The sequence below is a fragment of the Gambusia affinis genome, linkage group LG21 (genome assembly GCF_019740435.1).
Source record: "Gambusia affinis linkage group LG21, SWU_Gaff_1.0, whole genome shotgun sequence".
Lineage (NCBI taxonomy): Eukaryota > Metazoa > Chordata > Actinopteri > Cyprinodontiformes > Poeciliidae > Gambusia > Gambusia affinis.
In genome coordinates this window covers 10,906,402-10,927,203 of record NC_057888.1, presented here as the reverse complement: position 1 = coordinate 10,927,203, position 20,802 = coordinate 10,906,402, and the positions used below count along the sequence as shown (strand labels likewise).

Below are 20,802 nucleotides of genomic sequence, written 5' to 3'. Positions count from 1 at the left end.
GTATTAGATTCAGAAATTATTTGGACTTGCTGTCTTATAAAGTGTCCGGAGATGGCATTTGCTGTGAAATGGCATTATCTGTACATCTACATCAAGAAACGTTCTAAACGCCTAATATGTGTGTAAAATGTGCGTCCTTTCTTAGAAAACTAATTCATTTAGCGTTTTCTATATTCATTTGTTTATTTATTGGGCTATCATTAACTTTTTCATTCTCCAAACGTTTCGAAAAACTTTCCAGAGATCTTCTGAGCGCAGAAACAACCCATCGGCTTTTTTGGCAAATTGCATGAAATTAACCCCTAGTTCCTCTACTGTAATTATTTACCTCCGGGTGATCGTGACCCCTCTTTCCTTTATATTAAAACCAATAGATTCAGGAAAGAACGCGCTTCTGTTCCCATTCAGTTGGGGCCAAGCGCACAAGGAGCCGGAGCTCAGGGGTCCACGTTATCCAAACACTCCGTCACATTGGAGAGCGGTCATGTCCCTCAAAACACTGCGCTCAGCAGCGATCTGCTCAGACTGAACGAGTGTCTTAAATGGCTGATAAATCCGGACGCAGATTACTCCATTAGTGCGCGTGTTGTTTTCTGTCTTTTTTCTTTTGTTTGGTTTGTTTTTCAATTAAACTTGTGTGTAAAGCTTCGTTAGACACGTTCTAACTTTTTGTAAATGTATCGTGTGTATGTAACAATGACCAATGGTTCCCCTGCTTACTACTTAAAACACAAAGTGAAGAATTATCTCACCTTTTCCAAAAGCGCCGTACAATCCACAAAACAGGCAGACAAAAATAAAATGCATCATGTCTGTTGAATCCGACGCAACAATCTCTCATATATAACACACAAAAGAAGTTTTATCCTTGCTGCTGCTGATGTTACCCTCCCTCCACGGTTGCGCAGCGCTGCAGGCTGTTGCGCTCATGGAGGACTGATGGGTCAGTGAATGGAGACGGTGAGTTTCCTGAGGCTGGCTGTGGGAAATCACGCAACAGGACGCCAAGCTTTAACTCCAGTGCAACTTTTCCCCATCGTTCTGGATTGTGTTGCCTCTTTATATTGTTCCCACACTGCGGTCACCGGATGGTGGACTTATGTTAACGTCCACTGACACACCCACTGTGCGTAAAAGGAGTATCCTCCCAGTCCTGGGTGTTCAAGTGATCAGTGTGGTGCTGATGAGAAAGTATTATGACATCTAAATGAGTCAGTTTTATTGAACTAACTGTTAAAGTTGCATTCTGCCCACTCTGTATTAGGGAACCTGATGATTATTATTATTATTATTATAAATGCATGCAGGTTGCATCATGAACCTGCTCTGCGCTTCCATCTTGAACCCTTGATTGGTAGACGGGCTGAGCAGCACGTAGGCACATGGAATGTACGATTCGCTTCCTCAATCATTAAAATGACAGATGAGTTTCTCACGTTGCAAACGGAAAATGCCTTTAGAAAAAAAAAACAAAAAAAAAAAAACAGTGCCACATCCATGCGAGCGCCAGCGCGAAGTGCACGTAGATGATTCTGCAAACATTGATGTCATCACAAGACAGTTCAGTCGGCTGTTTTTAACAGAGAACAAAAGGCAAAATGTCTGAGTCAAATCCTGCATCCTTCTTTCTGCAGAAGCAGCTGCTTATAAAAATCTTTGATGATAAAAGTCATCAAAAATTTGTTTAAGTAGCTGCGGTACATATGCACAAAATGCTTGGTTGCTACTCTTTTTCCAGGACATCACTAACCTGACCTGGAATGTGATCATCCTGCGCCCGACTGATTAACTCATGTGGCAAACAGGGAAGTATTTCTGATATCTCTACTACATTAACTAAACAGACATTTCCTTAAAAGCTTGGAAGGCAGCTGTTTTTGTCTGTGCTGTAAGATTCACATCCAAGATGGCTCTGCATTCTAATAAGCAGCTTTCTTGCAGTACAAATGCTTACAGAAATTTTAAAAAAGCTTTTAAAAACAAGCCAAAAACAAAATATATAAAAAAACCAAACAGCATAGTGTCATTAAATATTTCATAAAAAATTGTGGTGAAAATACATGTACTGAGTGTGATACGTTACGTTTTGATGGTTCAGATTATCAGAAGCCTTTTTAGTGGATTTCTAAGGGTTTAACTCCAGGAAAGCGACAGCCCTTGTCCTCTGTGTGTCAAGTTGTGACTCCAGCTGCTGCAGAAGATTTCTAAATCTCCCACAAACTCTTGAATTGAACCTGTTGGTTGTAAACTTGTCTCTACTACTTTTTTTCTTCCACTTAGCTTTCTATGAATGTATTTAGAGACAGCTCTCTGAACTGCCAGCTTCTTTAAAAATGACCTTGTGGTGTTTGAATTCCTCGTGACTGTCTGCTTGATAATTGTGAAGTTAGCAGTCTTGAATGCTTTATCATAACATTTCTTAAATTTCTGTTAAGTTTTGGGTCCATACCTATGAACTATAATAATAAATATGTTAAAAATAAATGCAAGGAATACGTCAATCTGCATGGAAGGGATATCTATGAGTTTGAGTTTATGAACTAAATTATACAAATCAACTTGAATTAAACTTTCAATTCATTGAGATATCACTTTAGACCTGCCAGCAATTAGTGATACGAGCCGAAATACCAGAGAAGAAGAAAAAAAGCAAATAAAAACATTTTCCTGCAAAAGACATAAGTTTCACTTCTGATTTTACTTCATTTTAAGCAGCAACTAATTGTTGTTTTTTAAGATAAAATAAGTTACAGGATGGCAGACATGCTCTTCCTATGAAGTTCCTCCTGCATTTACAGAGTATATTCAACATGTAGCTATGGCTCAGGTACACATATAGACAATGCACAAACAAATATACAGTACAGGAAGTTACCAGTACACAGTAATATTACAGTATGCAGACAAGTGTAGATTAAACACATCTGGAGAGGACTTTTTCCACATATGAGTGAATAAACAATTTGTAATAAAAAACAATAAATGAATTTTGATAGAATCAAAAGGAATGGAAAGTAGTGTTTTTACTGGAAAACATCTACCCTGATGATTTTCTCTCGGCAGACACTACTTCAGGTGCCAATTGCAAAATATCAGCACCTGTATCCAACATATTCTGTTGCCATGTTTTAAAAAGAAACAGACATTACAAACAAGCTGAGTGGTGAAAAATCTCTTCCATATTAGAGCCGAGCATCTGCTGGGGTTTTTGTTTCCATTTCAAGCTGTTTGCTTGCAGGAGATGCACTTTAATTACAAATATGGCAAAAGTAGCTTCATATTACATAAACTAAGCAGCAAAAACATACAAATGAACTATCTTGCCTATTGTGTAGTAAAGTCATTTAAAGTTACTATTTATTACATCTATGTATTCCAATATATCTGAGGTTTTGTCACAACCTCCTTGTTGAAATATTGAGAGCTACATATGTTTTAGCATACAACTTTAAATTAATTTCTTTATCATAGCTAAAATATCGACCTGTGCAGTGTAATCGATAATAATACACTCCTAATTCAAAGTTTAAGGGATTAGCTAGATCGTTCATGTGGGGTTCTGTGGGGAGGTCATCACAGATTTCTGCTGGAATAAAAACGATCAAATGCAACAACAAAGTTTCATAGTTATCAACATATTCATTTTCAAGACATGTAAATAAATACTAAAATAATGTTTCCACGAAGTACTGCATTTTGAATTTCTTTCCAATCAAAGCTAAGATGGAAGAAATTGAATTTAAGTTAACGTAGCTGTTAGAGTTTTTCAAGTTTCTGCAAAATCACAAACAAAAAATACAGAAGAAAACAATACATCAGTTATCGTAGTAAAATTAAAGTACACTAACGGATCTATGGATGAACTTCTGATGACTACTTTTTCACATTAAATACAAGAAATAACCTTTAATTTGGGGAGAAAAAAAACAACATATTTTGAATATTGACATATTGACAATTCTCATTGATCGTCGTCAATGAGAATTGACGACGATCGTTAAACTATGCTCCAATTAGCTTTTTATAGAAACAATGTAGATTGTATGCACTGGAAAATACCTATCCTGATCATTCAAGTATGGCAGAGACTAGTTTACATGTTAAGAAAAAATATCAGCAACTGCAGCAGGAGGAGCAGAGAGACAGTGAGGCGCAATGTTTTAATAACAAGACAACATGAACTCTGACAAACAAGTTGAGTAGTGAGAAATTTCTTCCATATTCAGACATAACACTCTTTTTTCATACAACGAAACAACAAATACATACAATAGAAACTCCTTTGCATCTTTGCAGTAAAGTTTCTGCAAACTCAGGTTGTTCAGAACATTTTCTGCAAGAAAGATACTGACTACTTTAGCCTCTCCACAGAACCCCATTCCAAAAAAAAAAAAAAAAATCAAACTAGCTGTAATATTTTGATGTTGTGTTTATAGTACGCTGTTTTAAGTTCCTTTGCCAATCTAATCAAGTATAAAATAAATGTTTGTGCATGTCAACATTTTGTTTCTTGCAGACTGTGAGGATGCTGATTGGTTTGCAGCACTGAACAAATTCCCAAAAAGTGACTGAACAAAAAAGTGTCGTCAGTACTCAAACCACTGCCTGCTGAAGTTATTTCCTCGTCAGAGTCTCATGTTTTGTCAGACCTGACCTTTGGTCTGCTGGCGGATCCAGTCGGTGAATTTCACCACCTGGGTATAGACGCCGGGGCGGTTCTGCCTCGCACAGCCTTCGCCCCAGCTGACAATCCCTGCCAAGAACCACCGTCTTCCTCGCTCCAGACACACCAGCGGACCTCCTGAATCCCCCTGAGGAATAAAAAAACATGAGAAGGAGATTAAACAACCCAGTGGATTAAAAAAATCCACCGGGTTGTTACACTGTTTGAGTTGCTTATGAATGTATTCACTTTGCTTTGTTCTATAATTTATATTCACATATCTTCTCTTATTTTATGTAATTTTTATTGCGCATCACTTTGATCAGCTGAGACTGCTATTTTTAAAAGTGAGTCACATATAAAATGGTTTATTATGGAAACAACTAGAGAGGGGTCACATGGTCAATTACAATTACAGTATGACGTTTAGTGTTAAAAAGTCAAAATAAAATACTCCTACTTTTAGAAAGTCTGAGTTAGAATTAATTGGTGAAAATATACTCCTTCAAAACGTTACACTCCTGATTTAGAACAAACATATTTTATTGATATTTGACAAATCGATTAAGAGGTAAGGTCACTTTTTGTTAAATCATAGCACATTAGGCCTTTGACTTGATCAGAAAAACATAGAATTCCAGTGAATTGATCAGTTTCTTGCCAAAATGTCTTAGGAATTTAGTGTGTGCTGGGACCACACTCAAAGACACAAAAGGTTTTAATATCCAGAAAGAGATTACCCTGTACAATCTATGCCATGTAAAAGAGCAGTTTAAGACAGCGCATTGTGTCAGTAAAATGTAAATAATCAGATTTGTCAGGATTAAGGGTATGTTCTCAGATCTTTTTATTAAATTCACCAACCTGGCAGGCGTCCACACCTCCCTGCAGGTTTCCTGCACACAGCATCCTGGGAGTAACAGCATCGTCGTACAGCTTGTTACAGACTTTTCTATTAATAATTTTCACTGAAGCTTCTTGTAAACGAGACGCCAGTTCACCTTGAAACAAATAGTAATAAAAAACAAAAGTAAGTTGACGGTTACAACTTCAAGTTGCAAACGTCAACTTAAAGTTCAGTTGCTGAGCAGCTCTTACCGTCCTCCATGAGAACGCCCCATCCCGTGACAAAGCAGTTTGTCCCGGTGGTGAAGGTGTGTGAGGCGGCAGGAACACACACAGGCTGCACTAAGTCATTAAAGAAAACTGGAGCGCTGAGCTCAAGAAGGGCGATGTCATAGTCAGACGTGAACTGGTCGTATTGGGGGTGGAGGAGGATCCGACGGATCAGCCTGGTCGCTCCTCCGTGATTTCCCCTGGTCATCACACGCATGCCGAGGTAAGCCCGCCAAGCACGAGCGTCAGAGTATCTGCAGACACAAAGAACAGGAACGCAGCATGTAGATGTGAGGCGGAAAGACGAGGCCAGAGGTTTCTGTTGCCTTTCTCACTTGATGGCATCAGAGTCTTGGAAGCAGTGCGCTGCAGAGATGAGCCAGCGATTGGAAACCACCGTGGCTCCACAGACGTGGCCGTAGCGCTCCATCTGTAGGCTGACCTGCCAGGGCCACGACCCCAACACAGCATCAGACCCCCCTACTATCTTAGTCCGCTTTTTAGGCCGGGTGCCACACCCTATCAGGAACAAAACAAAACAAAAAAAAATTAATAGGAACTTCATCTTTACTATGACGAAGCTGAAAAAAGTGGGAAGTCCTGAGATGTACCACAGCGCAGTTCGTCAGAGCCGTCGAAGCAGTCTTTAACCCCGTCACACTCAGGGTTGACCTTGCTGACACATTTTCCATTGGCACATTTATAGGACGCCACGGAGCAACTCTTGAGATCTGAAGAGAGTGAGTAAGTTTATTCCTCTAGAAATAAGGTCAGTGTCAAACAGCAGCACTGACATAAACGCTCACATGCTCTGGTGCAGTTCAGTTCATCACTGCGGTCTTTGCAGTCGATCACACCATCACACACAGATGACTTTGGTAAACACACCTTATTGGGACAAACGTGGTAGCATTTAACTCCTGCAAAGGACACACACACAAAAAAACGCAAAATCAGTCAAAGAAAACAAAACCTGCTCTCCTTGGTACATTATCAGTGTGGCAACTCACCACAGCTGCCTTCCTCACTGCTATCTGCACAGCTGCTCTGACCAACACACTGGCTGCTCTGAGGTTTGCACTGACCGTTCCCACAGAGCACTTCCCCAGGCCTGCAGGATGCTGATTGTTTCACATTAAGGTGCAGAAACAAAAGCCAGACAAATTTTCATGAGACTTTACAAAAAAATTTGTTTTTTCAGCTACACATAAGAATACATGTGCAATAATTTTCAATAAAACACATATGTTACGGATGTAAAGCAGTCACGCCCCACAGAGTGAAAATCGGAGCCATATAAAATTTGCAGAACACCGGCCCTGGAGGACTGGAGTTTGGGACCAAAGTTTGACGCACTTTAAGGCAACATTTTTTCTGTTCAAAGTGTAGATCTTTTCTTTTCTTTCAGTGAAACTTACAGCATTTAGCTTCATCCCGTCCATCTGAGCAATCCTTCACTCCGTCGCAGACCCTCCTCAGAGGGATACAGCGTCCATCTCCACAGCGAAACTGGCGAGGGCAAGCTTGGAAAAACACCAAGTGAAACTTGAGAAGTGTTTTTTGTTGTTTTCTTTTTTTTTAACTGATGAAAATGAAACAATTCTTATTCATAAATAACAATAAGAAAGTGAAAATATGGCCTTAATGATATTTTGTTTCAAATTTCCCCCCATCTGTTACAAATATGTATTGTGGAATGAAAGGATCCAGTCTGACTTACTGCCCTCTGGAGAGAAAGCTCGGTACAGCAAGTAGAAGCCCTTGTTGGTGAGAGATTCATCAGAGTGGAAGTGGATGGAGAGAGGAGAGGAGTACACTCTCTTTCTGCCGCTCTCTGACAGGGGATTACACAGTCTGGGTGTGACGAGTAAGATGTTCATCAGTCACAAAAAAAACATGAATTACGTAAAACATTTTAAAGAACGACACTCCTCAAACATTTCCACATTTTGTCACATTACGGTTATTTAAAAAGCGGTAAGTAGTTGTGTAGTGGAAGGAAGTTTTCACAGTGTGGTTTAAATTTGTATGCAAATATCTGAAAAGTTGCCATGTTTTGGTAACTTTGCAATTACATCCTTCTCATTTTCAAGTGACTAATCAGTGTTAAAAACTTATGTTATTTTTTTCACTAAAGTCCTCTAATAAAACTCTTAAGTCTTCACAAAGCATTTAATCCCCGTCTTTACTGGGATAAAATTACACACAAATGGACGCTAGTAGAGACTTTTGTGGGAAACTTGTTGCATTTTATTTAGAGCTATTAGAGTAAAAGGGGCTGGACACAAATGCAAACCACAGTTTCTTAAAAAAAATGTGCAACAATATTCTTCCACTTATGTACTACTATGAATTAATCTAGTTCATTAAATTTTGTGTCTGTAATATGGCAAAATTTAAAAATGTTTAACAAATGAACATTTTCAAAGTGCTTAAGCTTCACAACTCACTTAACTCCTGAAATGTCCAGCCAGTCCTTCTCACAGCTATCAGACGACGGGGAATCTTGAATGTCTAAAGTCACGATTGTCATCGAAATCAGATATCCTGGCACAGGCACCTGATAAAGGAAACAGCAAAGTCCAAACATTACAATTCAGAGGTTGGAATGTGTTTGAGCTGCCAGACTAAGGGATGGTTTCCTCCCTCTCTGCTTTATACAAGCTCTATTAATAAATACTGAAACTTGAATGCATTAGCGGAGATGTTCAGCTCACCCGTAGAGTCCATGTGCAGTCTATGTTAGGAGGATAAAAGGAGGGGTAGTAAGGTGAGGAAATTGAGCCGTTCCAAGAAGAAATTGAGCCTCCACAGCCTGCAGGGGGCGACATCAACAACAAATACTATTCTACAAGTGGGAATGAAACAATATATAAGGTAGCCCTGAAACATCAGGTAGTGTGGTCTCGTTTTGAGCTACCTGCCCTACCTGCTTTTGGGATGGCTTGAAAGTAAGCTTTGAAGATTGCTCCATCTTTCTGCCTGCTGAAGGAGAAGGTGACCAACATCACATTCCCCGAGGAGGTCAGCTTCATGACTGGAGATGAGCCTGAAACCGGCAGCCCGCACCATCTGAAACAGTTCAGTATTTCACTGTGACGATGTTAAGGACAACACAGTGTGAAAACACATGTCTAAATTCACCAAACGCTCCAAACCTGGCAATGATTTTGTTCTGCAAAGGAAGCAGGAAGTCATAGGCAGAGAGTTTGTGGGCTGTGCAGCTTCCAGGCGTGGCGCCCTGAAGCGTCAGGACAACCAGACGCACAACGTGACCTGAGGGCACGCGCAGACGCCACTGGTAGTATGGCTTCTTGGGACTCACAAGACTCAGAGTTCGGTTGTTCCCATATTTAGCGTAGAGATCAAAAGATATTGCTAGAAAGTGACAGAAGAATGAAACCCAACTGGTGACGTGATGGTGGAAAGGTTTTCTCTGCTTCTATCATGAGTGTTTAATTGAATATATACAGTATATATAAGGATGCAAAGATGACTTCCTGTCATTTTCCCACAGAAAATCTACACTCCTCACCTTGAAAACCAAGCTGCCATTTTCCTCCCTGGATGCTATTTGGGTTTTTCATTTTGTCTATTCTGTCTTCTGAATCAGAATCATCAGAGTCCAAGTCTGCAAAGAGACACAAAGCAATCTAAAAAGCTCTGCAGCCCAGAAAGTTTTGTTACAACATGCAGCAACGAGCTGTACCCAGCAGGGGGAGCGTGTCGTCCTCCTGCTCCATGTAGTAGTGCTGCTCGTTGCGGCTGTACCGCACCACCTTGTTGGTGCCTGGGAGCCTCCGCTGCAGCCTCTCTGGGCTGGAGCTCTGGATTTCCAGGGCCACATTGTGGGGTGCTGAAAATTTACTCCAGAAGAAAACACCGAGCCCCTCCTCTCCTTCACTGTCACACAAAAAGGAAGTAAGAGGATTGATGTTCTAGATAAGGAGGATGCTTTCATTCCTTCTTGGATTTATTTTAGACTCGGCTCACCTGAAGGCAGTAATTCCTGAGCGCAGGTAGTAAGACCTCCACGGGGTAGAGTCGTAGAGTTTTGAGAACTGTTTTAGAGAAATACAGAGAAGTGGTCATGCAACCTTTTCACCGTTTCTGTAGCTTCGAACACGATCTTCTATTTTGTTAAGATTTTGCGTTTAAGATCAACACAAAGAAGTGTCCACTTGTGAAGAGAAAATGACACATGGTGTTTTGTACTTTTGTACAGCATGATAAGTGACAGTACTATCCCTATATAGTGATATAGTCTGTAAACACAATTGAGACATTACCTCGTTTCACAGGAAGTTATAGAAATACCAAACTAGGCTGATTCAGAGTTTGGGAATTCCCTTCTATCAACCTGACCTTTTGCTCCAAAAATCAACCTCTGGCCCCCGGATGTTATCTTTGTCCTCCTGTCATCCCACCTTGCCCTACTGCCCTGCCCCGGTTGGTTCATCCGCTCTCTGTAGTGTGCTGCACACATAGTGGTCAATTGTCTGAAAGCTTCACAGACAATGTTTTTATTGAAGGACTGCTCTTCCTCTCACTCTCGCTGCCTGGGCCTCGCGGGCCTCACAAATGCCAGGCTTGTCCTCGGCCCCTGAAAGGACCCGGTCCCTCGGGGTGCTGTTGACTCACACACACTATGCACAGCTCCTGTTTCAGCTTTACATTTAACACCACCAGAAAGAGACACAGAGAGAGACAGAGTGAGGCAGAAGAGGGAAGAGTACAAAAAACAGACATGGGAGGATGGAGAAGATAAGGAGGAGACACACAAGCGCGAATGTGAGGAGAGAGGAGAGGAAGAGGGCAGCAGTGTTTTTGAAAGTGACATTAAAACACTGGTGCTGTGTTGTAATGAAGCATATTAAAAGAAGATGAACCACATGCGATACAGAGGGAATGCAGCAACAGACTAGCTCAGCATTTCCACTTACATAATGTTCCAAAGCCTGAGCCTGCAGGCAGAACTGAGGGGAGGCAGGGTCGGTCAGCTCTAATGAGAAGTTCAGGTTTGGGAACTCTACGCTGCTGCCCAGGAAGAACACCGAGCAAGACGGAGCTGGGGAGACAGGAACGCTGGAGATATGAGACTGATGTAGAGTGAGATTAAAAATAAATACAGTTCAAGACGCAGGAGAGGTTTGATTAAACGTCAGAATCTAAACTCACATGTTAAATAGTGGAGAGTCAGGGTAATGGCAGCAGTGAAAGGTAGAAATGGTAGGAGGCCTAACACAAGCCTCCTCCGGGAACAGCACGATGACGCTGTCTGGCTCTCCGTCTTCTGTCCCACCGGACCCTCAGACTTTCGCAAAGAGGGGTCAAGTGAGCCGGTGGTCTGCTTTAACTCTTCATCTCTCTTTTAGGGCAAAAGATATGACAGAAAATGAGATCTTATAAAATAGATAGTATAACTATAGCATCTATAAAATTAATTAATGATCTGAACAAGGCAGTGATTCCAGGCTTCTCAACACTGGTCCTCAGGGTAGACCAACTGTAATTCAAATGATTACATGTCACCAAGTGCTGCAGAAGCTTGTCAGTCAACCATCCATTTAAGCCACGGCTACAGCATAAGGAAAACACATAAAACATGCAGAATTGCTGCTCTGGACAACAAAAAACTCATTTCAATAAGCTCTGAAAAGCATTTGAGAATTTGGTTGCATCTTTGAAAAAAAAAAACAAAAAAAAAAAAACTGGTCAGACTCCAACTGTCAACAAACGGTCGACAAATTGTTTAACAGATTTGCCAAGAAAAGCTAAAAGTGTCTCCTCTATCTTTCTACATGTACCTAAAGATGTTGAGAGATTAATTCTAGTGCCACTTACATCACAGTGAGCAGGTAAAATGGTATTCACCACATTGATACCTGATGTAAGGCATTAAATACTAGATCCTGTTTGAATACTGATGAAACTGTGAATTACATGTTGTTTCAAAAGTGACCGCATGTTTTGTCTTTTCCGACTTCAGCTCTTATTTTGAATTTGAGGCTAACTAGATTCAGTTTCATCCAGTTACTAAGCATGATGCTGGTTGCCAGGTTATGGGAATAATTTTCCATAAATTTTTCCCATAATAATTTATGGGAATAATTATTATGCATTATTATTTTATTGTCTAAAATAATAATGCAATTATTTTAGACTTAAATAATTGAACAGAAATGTTTCTAATTTTTTATTTATTTTTTTGCCAGCACCAAAATATTAGGATCTTTTCTAATGTTTTTCCAGTTTCAGAAAAACATCCAAACAGTTTTACATTTTGGGATGAAGATGGGAACCTTAAATCTCTCCCGAAGTTGCCGGTTGTTGTGCAATGACAACGAATATTCTCACCAATTCTGACCTTCACTCCTGTAATCAGTTTACAATTTTGCTAATGTTTAGACTGCACACCAGGTTTAATATCTATTAATGTTGCTTCTTATTGACTTCTGAGTGTAACGGGAGAGCGGTGAACAAAAAGGAACTTCAAAATCAATGAGGACTAGATTTTATGACTGTACAAGGAGTGATTTGCTGACTGCAATGATGTCGATCTCTTCACTCTAATGATTTCCTAAAACATTTAAGAGTTGGTAATATTCTCTGGGGGAAGGAAAGCATGCCTGAATGGTTCTACTTTCCCACGGCCTGCAATGTCAGCACTCAGTCCAAGTGTCACAGGCAGAGACCCCTGTGGATCTCACAATTAAATGCAGTTCAATTAGTTTGACGGGTTGTAAATATGATTCCTTTTCCAATGGAAACGTTAAATATCAACAGCAGGCTGTGACAGAATGAGAATAAGGGAAGACATCCAGAGTACAAAATGTCTTTGGACGTTTTTTTTATCTGCAGAGAAATGTTCTTAGTGATGGCTTACCTGTGTAGCTGGACAGCCAGAGTGTCCGTGTGCGGAGACACAGTACACCTCACAAGTTTTGCTTTGGGGCAGAGTCCACATAGCACAGTCCAGTTTAGCTCCAGAGAGGTGACTCGCAACAATACCTCAGACATAGAAAACGATGGAGAGAGGGAGGGAAAGAGAGGAAATCCCCACTGTTGCTTCCTCTGACCAAAAAAAAAACCCAACAAAAAATCGGAGCAAAAAGAAGGAGCAGAAATCTGAGCTGAGGAGCTCAGACACGCAGGTGCATTCACCGCCTCCCGTTTACCTAAAAAGGGCGGCAGGTGTCACACGGAGCCCCAGAATGCAGTGCGAGGGACAATGGGGCCACTATGAAAGGCTACAATCTGAGCAACCATCCGTTAGACAGATATTGTGGGCAAACTTGCTCTCTATATCTGCAAAGGTCTCAGATCAGTGGGACAAAAGAGAGCTTGAGGAGAACGTGTGGGAGATATTATAAATGGAGCCCGTGGACGCTCCACAGGCTGCAAAACCGCATCCAACCCTTTCCTACTAATGGAAGGAACACAACAACAAAAGAAGCATCATACACAGGGAGTGTGTTATATGTATGCTTTTTATTAATGAACCAGCAGGATACATGGGTTTGATCGTGTCAGCTGATATGGCTGTAGATCCAGGAGGTGAACTTGGTGACCCTGGTGTAGACCCCAGGCAGGTTTGGTCTGCCGCAGCCGGACCCCCAGCTCACAATCCCTATGAGGAACCAGTGACCCCCGTCGGAGGCCTGGCAGGACAAAGGACCTCCTGAATCCCCCTGGGAAACAAGAAAAGACTCTTCAAAAATCTACAAGATGAATAATGAAGAGGTTCAGTGGAGTCGCAGGTGATGAAATGCCTCCTTACCCTGCAGGCGTCCCTCTCTCCGGAGGGGAGGCCGGCACACAGCATTCGTGGGGTGATTGGGCCGTAGATCTTTTTGCACTCGGTCTGACTCATTATGGACACCTCTGCCTTTTGGAGCACAGAGGGCAGCATCTTATCTGAGAAAAGAGGGATTAGACTTCTAATTAGACCGCAGGATTTACTTGCAGTTTACAGTTGGACCAAAAAGTTTTTAAGACTCACAGAAATGTTGTTTTATCAGCATTACAGTTTAATCCTAATCTAACTGAGAATCATTGAACTCTTAGAAAATGTGTCAATTTTCCAGTAATATAATGTATGAAATCTCTTTATGGAATCCTATAATCCTCTTATTAAAACATCTAAAATCACTAAAAGTTTGTGAACAATAACATTTCAGCCAGTCTCAAAGCTTTTGGCCACAGAAAAACTGTTGAAAAGGGAGCATTTCTTTGAGATGAGGCAGAACACATCTTAATCATACATATGAAAAAGAAAGGAGATTTTTCCACCCATAGTAGAAAACATTTCCTCTGACTGATGCCTTCATGCAAGGAGAATCTCTCCGCAAACTGGCTTTAAATAAAAAATGTTTTTTTGTGTTTTCCCTAAATATGTTCTTTTTGGTCCAGTCTTTTGTTATGCTGTTTCAGAAAGTTCTTGCATTTTATCGGGGTTACTTGCACTTTTTAGAGACACAGTTTAGGTCATTTAATCACAAAAATATTTGACTGTAAAAATGCCAAAAACATGAATTCCTATCAATAATGGTTTGTTTTTTGAAGCACTAACAAAGTCATGTCACCAACCTTCCTCAGATCGGTATCCCCACCCGGTCACCAAGCAGCGGTGTGTGTCTGTGACGGTGTGGGATGGGGGGGGCAGGCACACAGGCTGGACCAGCGGCCAGAGGGAGGGAGGCCAGGGCCTCTTCAGCTGCAGAAGGGCGATGTCATAGTCAAAAGTGTAAGCATTGTAGTACTCATGCACCACGATCCTCTGGATCTCTGCAACATGTTTGGCACTGCCCTGCGTCAGCATGCCGAGGTGGGCACTCCAGGAGCGAGGGTCAGAGAGGCTGCAGGGACACAGGTCAGGGGTCACTTCACAAGCTCTAGCAAGGCCACTTTATATGCAAAGACACATAAGGAAACAGTTTTGCTTCATCAGCGGTGAGGGAGACTGACCTTTCTTTTCTGAAGCAGTGGGCAGCTGAGACGAGCCAATCAGAGGAGAGGACAGAAGCGCCACAGTACAAGTTGCCGGCAAAGTGAAGGCTGACCTGCCAAGGCCACTCCCCCTCGTGGGAGTTAACCCCGCCCACAATCCGATCGAGGCCTGACGTAGAGCCCACCTTCCTCAGAGGGGAGGGGAGACCACAGGCTGAGAGGGACCAACAGATGGGTTCAGCTTTTTATTCAAGTCTGTGTCAGCAGACGTTGGTGTTTTCAGTAAAATCATAAGCATGGTTACAAAATCCTACCAAAGGTATTCATACTGATTTGTTCTTTCTTCAGTTTTCCAAACTTCAGTGTCTTTTACACAGATTTAATGTGATATGTGTCATCAGAATAACACTGAGTTGGAATAAAATGATAAATGTTTTTTAGACTTTGTGATGGCTGCACCTTGTGTTGCAATTACAGCTGCAGGTCTTTTGGTATCTGTGTCTACCAGTATTCCACATCCACTGAAATTTTCTGCTGATTCTTCTTTGCCAAACAACATAATCTCAGTCATAAGGACAAAAAGGGTCGTTCTCCAGCTGGAAGGTGAGCTTCAGTCCAAATCTCATGCCTTTTGCAGCGTCTAACAGGATTTCTTCTAGTATTGTTCTGTATTTAGTTTTATCAGTCTTGCCATCAAACAGTTTCCCTGCTTTAGAAAAGGTTTGCCTCAGCATCAGGTTTATTTACCACCATTGTCCATGTAATCGAATATTTTCAGGTTGATGCTCCTTACATGAGACAGTTCCATTTCACAATTGTGGGCTAGTTTGTGCGGCCAAAATAAAACACCAATAAAATACGCCAAAGTTTGTGGTTGTAGGGAACAGAGTGAGAAAAGCTCAGCCAGTTTGAATGCTTTTGCCATCTAACGAATCGGTGATGTGCCACCAACATGTTCATAGGTTGAATACTTTATAACAGTGCATTCTTATTTCCAAGAATAACGTTCTCACCACAGTCATCCTCGTCGCTGTTGTCCCGACAGTCAGGGATGTTGTCGCACTTTGCATTTTTCTTCAGGATGCAGGATCCGCTCCTGCACTGGTATCTGATCGCCGAGCAGCTTGTTTCTGAAATTTCACAGTCTGGGAGGTCAAAGGTCTGCAGAGCATAAAGGCAAGGTGGCTTCTCTTCAAAAGTCAATGGAGAACACTCACCCTGTGTGCAGTTTTTCTCATCGACTCCATCAGAGCAGTCCATCTCTCCATTACACACAAACAAAGGATGTGGAGGGTGTTTAGTGCTGCAGGTTATTGTGGGTCTTGCTGTGAAGAAATGCACCATTTTTCTAACAGTTAATTCACGCAAGTATAAATGGTTTTGTAAGAGTGTTGCAACACAGTATTAGACTTGCTAAAAATGTCCAATTTCAGTCCCTGTAGCCCATAAATGACTTACAGCAGAAGACCTCATCGCTCTCATCCTGGCAGTCATCCAGGCCGTCGCAAAGTCGACTCTTCTCCACGCAGAGTCCAGTGGTGCACAAGAACTGGCTCTCTTGACACGCTGGTGGACACAGAGACATAAGCGCATATTTGGTTATTCGCTAAATATTCGGCGCGTGTTCAGGTGTTTATTTTAGTTGTTCCAGTGAGTCAGATTTGTGCAGTGTAGTGGTTACGCTGGCTGATGTTGTAACTGTGGTATGAGGCCTGGAAAGGTTGAGCAGAGTTAGGTGAGCTGCAGCGAAACTCCATCTGTGGACTGTGGTCGGGGATCCGAAACACGGTGTGGTGTCCTACGTACATGCCGCAGAATCTGTGGAGGAGGAAGCAGGTTTCCAGAAAACCATCGAGCCAAGTTCAGGACAGCCAAATGTTCTCTGTGGCGAAGCTGCAACCACATACATGACTTCGTTGACCCTCCACCAGCCACTATCACAGCCTTTTATGTCCTCAGGTTTCAACGCGTAGTTCTCGAACTGCAGAGCTACGCCTAATTTAGAGTTTGGAGTCTGTAAAAAAGAAAAAAAAGTGTAGAATGCACTTACTGAAAAAGAAGCAATAAACATGCATTTGTTTTCATGTCAATTAATCAGAAAGTCTACCTTAAACCTCCAGCTACAGGAACACTGTGGAGGCAGCATGCTCGGGTAGAATGGGCTGTAGATTCGACCACTGATATCAGGCTCCAACTTGGTCTCAATGTGAGACATACATACTGAAAAAAAACACAAGAGAATCAATATTATTTAAAACTGACTCAAAATCTATGTTCCCTCTAGTTAATTCAAAGAGACTTTGTATATATTTTGCAAAGGTTAATGTGGAAAAAGTGTCAGAATGACCAATTTCATTTAGCTTTCCCTAAATATAACACTTTCTGTGGGTTACATAGAAATGGCTTGATGGAGAAAAAAATATATAACATTTTACAGCTCACCCCACATTTATTCACAACTCTGAGAAGGATAAAAAAAACATAAAATAAATGAACCTTTTACAGCAGTGGGATAACTAAACACTTAAAATTGTAGAAAAGCCCAACCTTTGATTTCAGTATATTTATTTTTTGTGAATTTGAGTCTTTCAGATTATGTTCATTCCTTAGTTTAAACTACAAGATTCCTTGTAGTTCACAGTTTACTGACAATTGCTGGATCTTTGCTTATTAGTTAGTTCTTGGGTCACATTTTTATTTTTTTTTGTATGTGTATTTGGTTTGATCATTAATTGTCATATTTAAATGTTAAATTTGATTTGCTTCAAAATATGTTTTTAAGGATCCCACAGACATTTTACTAGAAACCCAATAAAATATTGTCTGTTATGTTTTTCTATGTATTTTGACCTGCTCTCTGTAAAAACAAGAGAGTAAGGCATCATACTTTCCTCCGCAATGGCTTCAAAGTGTCCTTTAAAGCTCTTGTTGCCACTGGTCATCCTGAAGGACAGCAACATGACGTTGGAGGTAGAGACGATGGAGAAGGAGCTGGACACCGGCTCACACAGCCTGCGGCACAAACACATGAAAACTCATGAAAAAAGTACCTTCAGAACAGATGGCATGGGTTTCTTAACCACCAAGGAGTAGATGAAAAACAAGAAATGTGTAGATGCACAAAGGATGGGACCTGATCTGCATTTGCGAAGAATTACATATCTACGTTTCTCATAAGAAGATTGCATGTCTTCATTAAAGCTTGAAATGAAACAAACTCAATAAAAGTTACACTATATGGCAAGCTGGATGTTTGGCAAAGGATATTGAATATGGAGTTACCATAAAGGAAGGTGAGATTATTAAAAAAGAAAAAATATATATATATACACTAACACGTATTGCAGAGCACTGGGATGTTTTAATCACCAGAAGTGAAGTAAATCTTAGTACGCCTCTGCTGTAGCCTCACCTGTGCAGAATGCGCCCTCTCATGGGCAGCAGAGCGTCGTACACAGTCAGGGCGTCGTTCACACAGCCAGTGGGCTCAATGAGGAACGAGGTGACGGTCAGGCGGATCAGCGAGCCGGGCACTGCAGTCAGCTTCACGTGGCAGTTCACACCTCCCCACGATGAGTAGACGTTTAGCGGGACGGTAGCTCCTGGGAGGTTGGCGTACAGCTTATCAACGCACTGCGAGTCTGAGAGAGATAAAAATAACATGCAGCACATCTTTAATTCATGTGACCAGAGTTCCTATACGATTCATTTCTGAATGAGATACATTTCAAGGCTTAAATGTCCAAAGTTTTCAGGCTTTGATTTCAGTTTTGAAAGCATGAATGCGACACCTTTTGATGATTGTATGGCAGGAGGTCAAGATTACAAATATGAAAACGTCAGAGGTTGGTTGGAAGGAGGGAAGACGTGTCTATGGTCTATACAAAACACGTTCATTACATTTTCTGCAAAAACTCATAAATGTTCAAATATTTACATCAGTGCATGTAAATGTACATTGCCCCATTAAAAAAATAAAAAAATAAAATAAAATAAAAAATACATCTGGGCTTTTTTTTTCTTTCTTTTAAATAAAAGCTTGGCTTGTTTTTAGAAGCTGTGGACACCCAAATGGAAGTGCAAAATGTGAAGATGTGAATTTTGCATGATAGGTCCACTTGAAGATAAGGGGATATACGTCTGCAAATGCAGTAATTTTCTTTGATCTAGTTTCATGCAAAATTCCTAAATCAAATTTCATATTTTCCAGACTGTGTAGGAACTCTACATACCTGAGGCGTTGCTCCCTACCTGCTGTGTTTGATGAATAATCTGAACGCTGAACTCCTGCAACAATACAGATCAATTCAGTACCAGTACCAATGCCCAGCCCATCTAAACACAGACATTCAGAGTGAGACTTAGACACACCGTTGATGAGGATGGAATCCATGTCAACAGGAAGTTCATGCAGGAAGCCCACAGAAGACCGGTTCTTCATGCTGGTGTTGATTGAGTCCCTGAGAATGGCCTCTATGAAATCTTCCCGCATCGCTGTGGTCTTCATCTGGGGGATGATGAACACCATCCAGAAATGCACTAACACTCCACCCTTGTTGTTGTTACTAGGGGAGAAGACTCAGATATGAGCTCCAGACACATATAGGACGCCTTTTTGGCTCACAGTGCTGATGACTGACAGTCCTCCTGTACCTGAGGTCTGAAATGACCACTTGCTTGTAGAGTCTGGCCACTGAGGACGTCCTGTACACAGAGCTCACCTGAGAGACACCAGCATTTAGCTGTGCACCCCCCTTACATCAGCACAAGCTGCTTAGAGTCACACTGGCACCTACCACATGTTGAATTTTGGTTGCCATAGAGACAAACTCATGGGACTCCGCCTGGCGGTACTCTGGGATGAACTCTACGTTGGCAACACGGAACATCCCAGCAAAATACGCTCCGCTGTAGCTTTCCCTGCGAACTGAGCAAATCAGATTAAAGTCTCTCTGTTGAAGTTTAGGAACCAACAAGTCACATCAGGAAATGCATCAAGCCACCTCAGATTTAGTAGTTTTCTGAAGGTCTTTCATGAATTTTTTTGCTTGTGATGTTGAGTTGTGATCTTCCTTAACATTATACATAAGTGGACTTTACTACTTAGGTGACTTCTGCAGGTAGTTAGATTCAATATGTGTTATTTAGGGTTATCAGAGTAAAGCTGAAAATAAATACATGCCAAAATTGTCACATTTTGTCACATTATTTTCTTTCGTATCACAATTACACAGTATTTTATGATGGTCTGGTCTAATAAAATACACAGAAGCTTGTGTTTTTAATATGACAAAATGCAAACGAGCTAAAGAAGAACAAATACTTCTGCAAGTCATTGGATGTAAAGGTAGGCACTGTTTGTAAAAATGACTGACGACTCAAGATTTGTGCACAATGCCTTTGTGAATCATTTCACTTACAGATAAAGACCCAGAGCAGCGACCATATGATCACCACCACCACAAACAGCACAGCCGCGGTGATAGTTGTGATGTGAGGCACGTTCAGCAGGTAGGCCCACAACCTCTTGAGTCCTTTGGGCTTTCGCCTCGTCTTCCTGTACATCCTGCGCAGCATCCGGAGGGTGTGGTCCACGGTGGCCACTTCCACGGACACATCCGCAATCTGAAGCCGGGAAAGTGGAGGGGCACACAGTCGCATCCAATTAATCGGAAACTGCTTCAACTGCAGCAATCCATTCATGTTGACCTTTCAGTGGTCACTCATCTAAGGCCTGATCCTAATTAGAAGATGGCAGATGGAGCTGAAATGACACAATGAACATAAAAGTGCCTCTTGACGAGCATTAGAGAAAGATGTTCATGTGACTTCGCCCTGAATTACGGCTTATCAGAGTACACTGTCCAGTTCAGCTGCTGTTGCTCCATCAGCAGTGATGCAGACTTGCGTAGGCTGAAAATGATGCTGGGGAGGGGAAATATCTGAATGCAACACAATCTCCATCAGATGTAACACTCAGCACTCATTGAGTTACCCACTGCAAATGAATTATTCATTCACTGTCATCCCATACGGTGCAGCTGGTACTTAATCCATCACAAGAGCATAGATTC

At 41.4% G+C, this 20,802-nt stretch overlaps 2 protein-coding genes across 2 annotated transcripts in view; both read right to left on the bottom strand.

The window, feature by feature from the left end:
- Positions 1 to 1,033, bottom strand: part of flt1 (fms related receptor tyrosine kinase 1) — a 36,951-nt gene extending 35,918 nt beyond the window's left edge. Inside the window, exon 1 of the mRNA XM_044104632.1 lies at positions 753 to 1,033. Within this exon, the coding sequence (XP_043960567.1) occupies positions 753 to 810 (58 nt within the window). The 5' untranslated portion in view covers positions 811 to 1,033. The remainder of the gene's footprint in view (positions 1 to 752) is intronic.
- A 1,646-nt stretch (positions 1,034 to 2,679) lies between these two features.
- Positions 2,680 to 19,464, bottom strand: LOC122824667 (suppressor of tumorigenicity 14 protein). The gene is made up of 34 exons (XM_044105529.1): positions 19,382 to 19,464; positions 19,100 to 19,293; positions 18,980 to 19,015; positions 18,141 to 18,369; positions 17,616 to 17,740; positions 16,836 to 16,948; positions 16,636 to 16,742; positions 16,410 to 16,546; positions 16,187 to 16,294; positions 15,946 to 16,053; positions 15,742 to 15,858; positions 14,747 to 14,942; positions 14,369 to 14,637; positions 13,560 to 13,696; positions 13,314 to 13,470; positions 12,666 to 12,673; positions 10,958 to 11,147; positions 10,723 to 10,847; positions 9,773 to 9,840; positions 9,489 to 9,682; positions 9,315 to 9,410; positions 8,938 to 9,157; positions 8,709 to 8,851; positions 8,497 to 8,594; positions 8,230 to 8,339; positions 7,500 to 7,633; positions 7,198 to 7,302; positions 6,790 to 6,900; positions 6,586 to 6,699; positions 6,391 to 6,510; positions 6,115 to 6,298; positions 5,762 to 6,033; positions 5,528 to 5,664; positions 2,680 to 4,811 (listed from the first exon to the last, which is right to left on the bottom strand). The coding sequence occupies exons 2-34, from the start codon at positions 19,254 to 19,256 to the stop codon at positions 4,644 to 4,646; spliced, it is 4,593 nt and encodes a 1,530-aa protein (XP_043961464.1). The 5' UTR covers positions 19,257 to 19,293; positions 19,382 to 19,464; the 3' UTR covers positions 2,680 to 4,643.
- Between the last annotated feature and the right edge of the window lie 1,338 nt (positions 19,465 to 20,802).

Bases quoted from the DNA above. Each gene is read 5' to 3' on its own strand.
- LOC122824667 (XM_044105529.1), bottom strand. From the start codon at position 19,256: ATGGTGTTCATCATCCCCCAGATGAAGACCACAGCGATGCGGGAAGAT. The intron at 9,841-10,722 runs GTAAGTGGAAAT...TCTCTAAAACAG, and splicing joins CTCAGGCTTTGGAACATTAT to TTCTCAAAACTCTACGACTC. The intron at 8,340-8,496 runs GTGAGCTGAACA...TTCCTTTATCAG, and splicing joins ACTGCACATGGACTCTACGG to GTGCCTGTGCCAGGATATCT.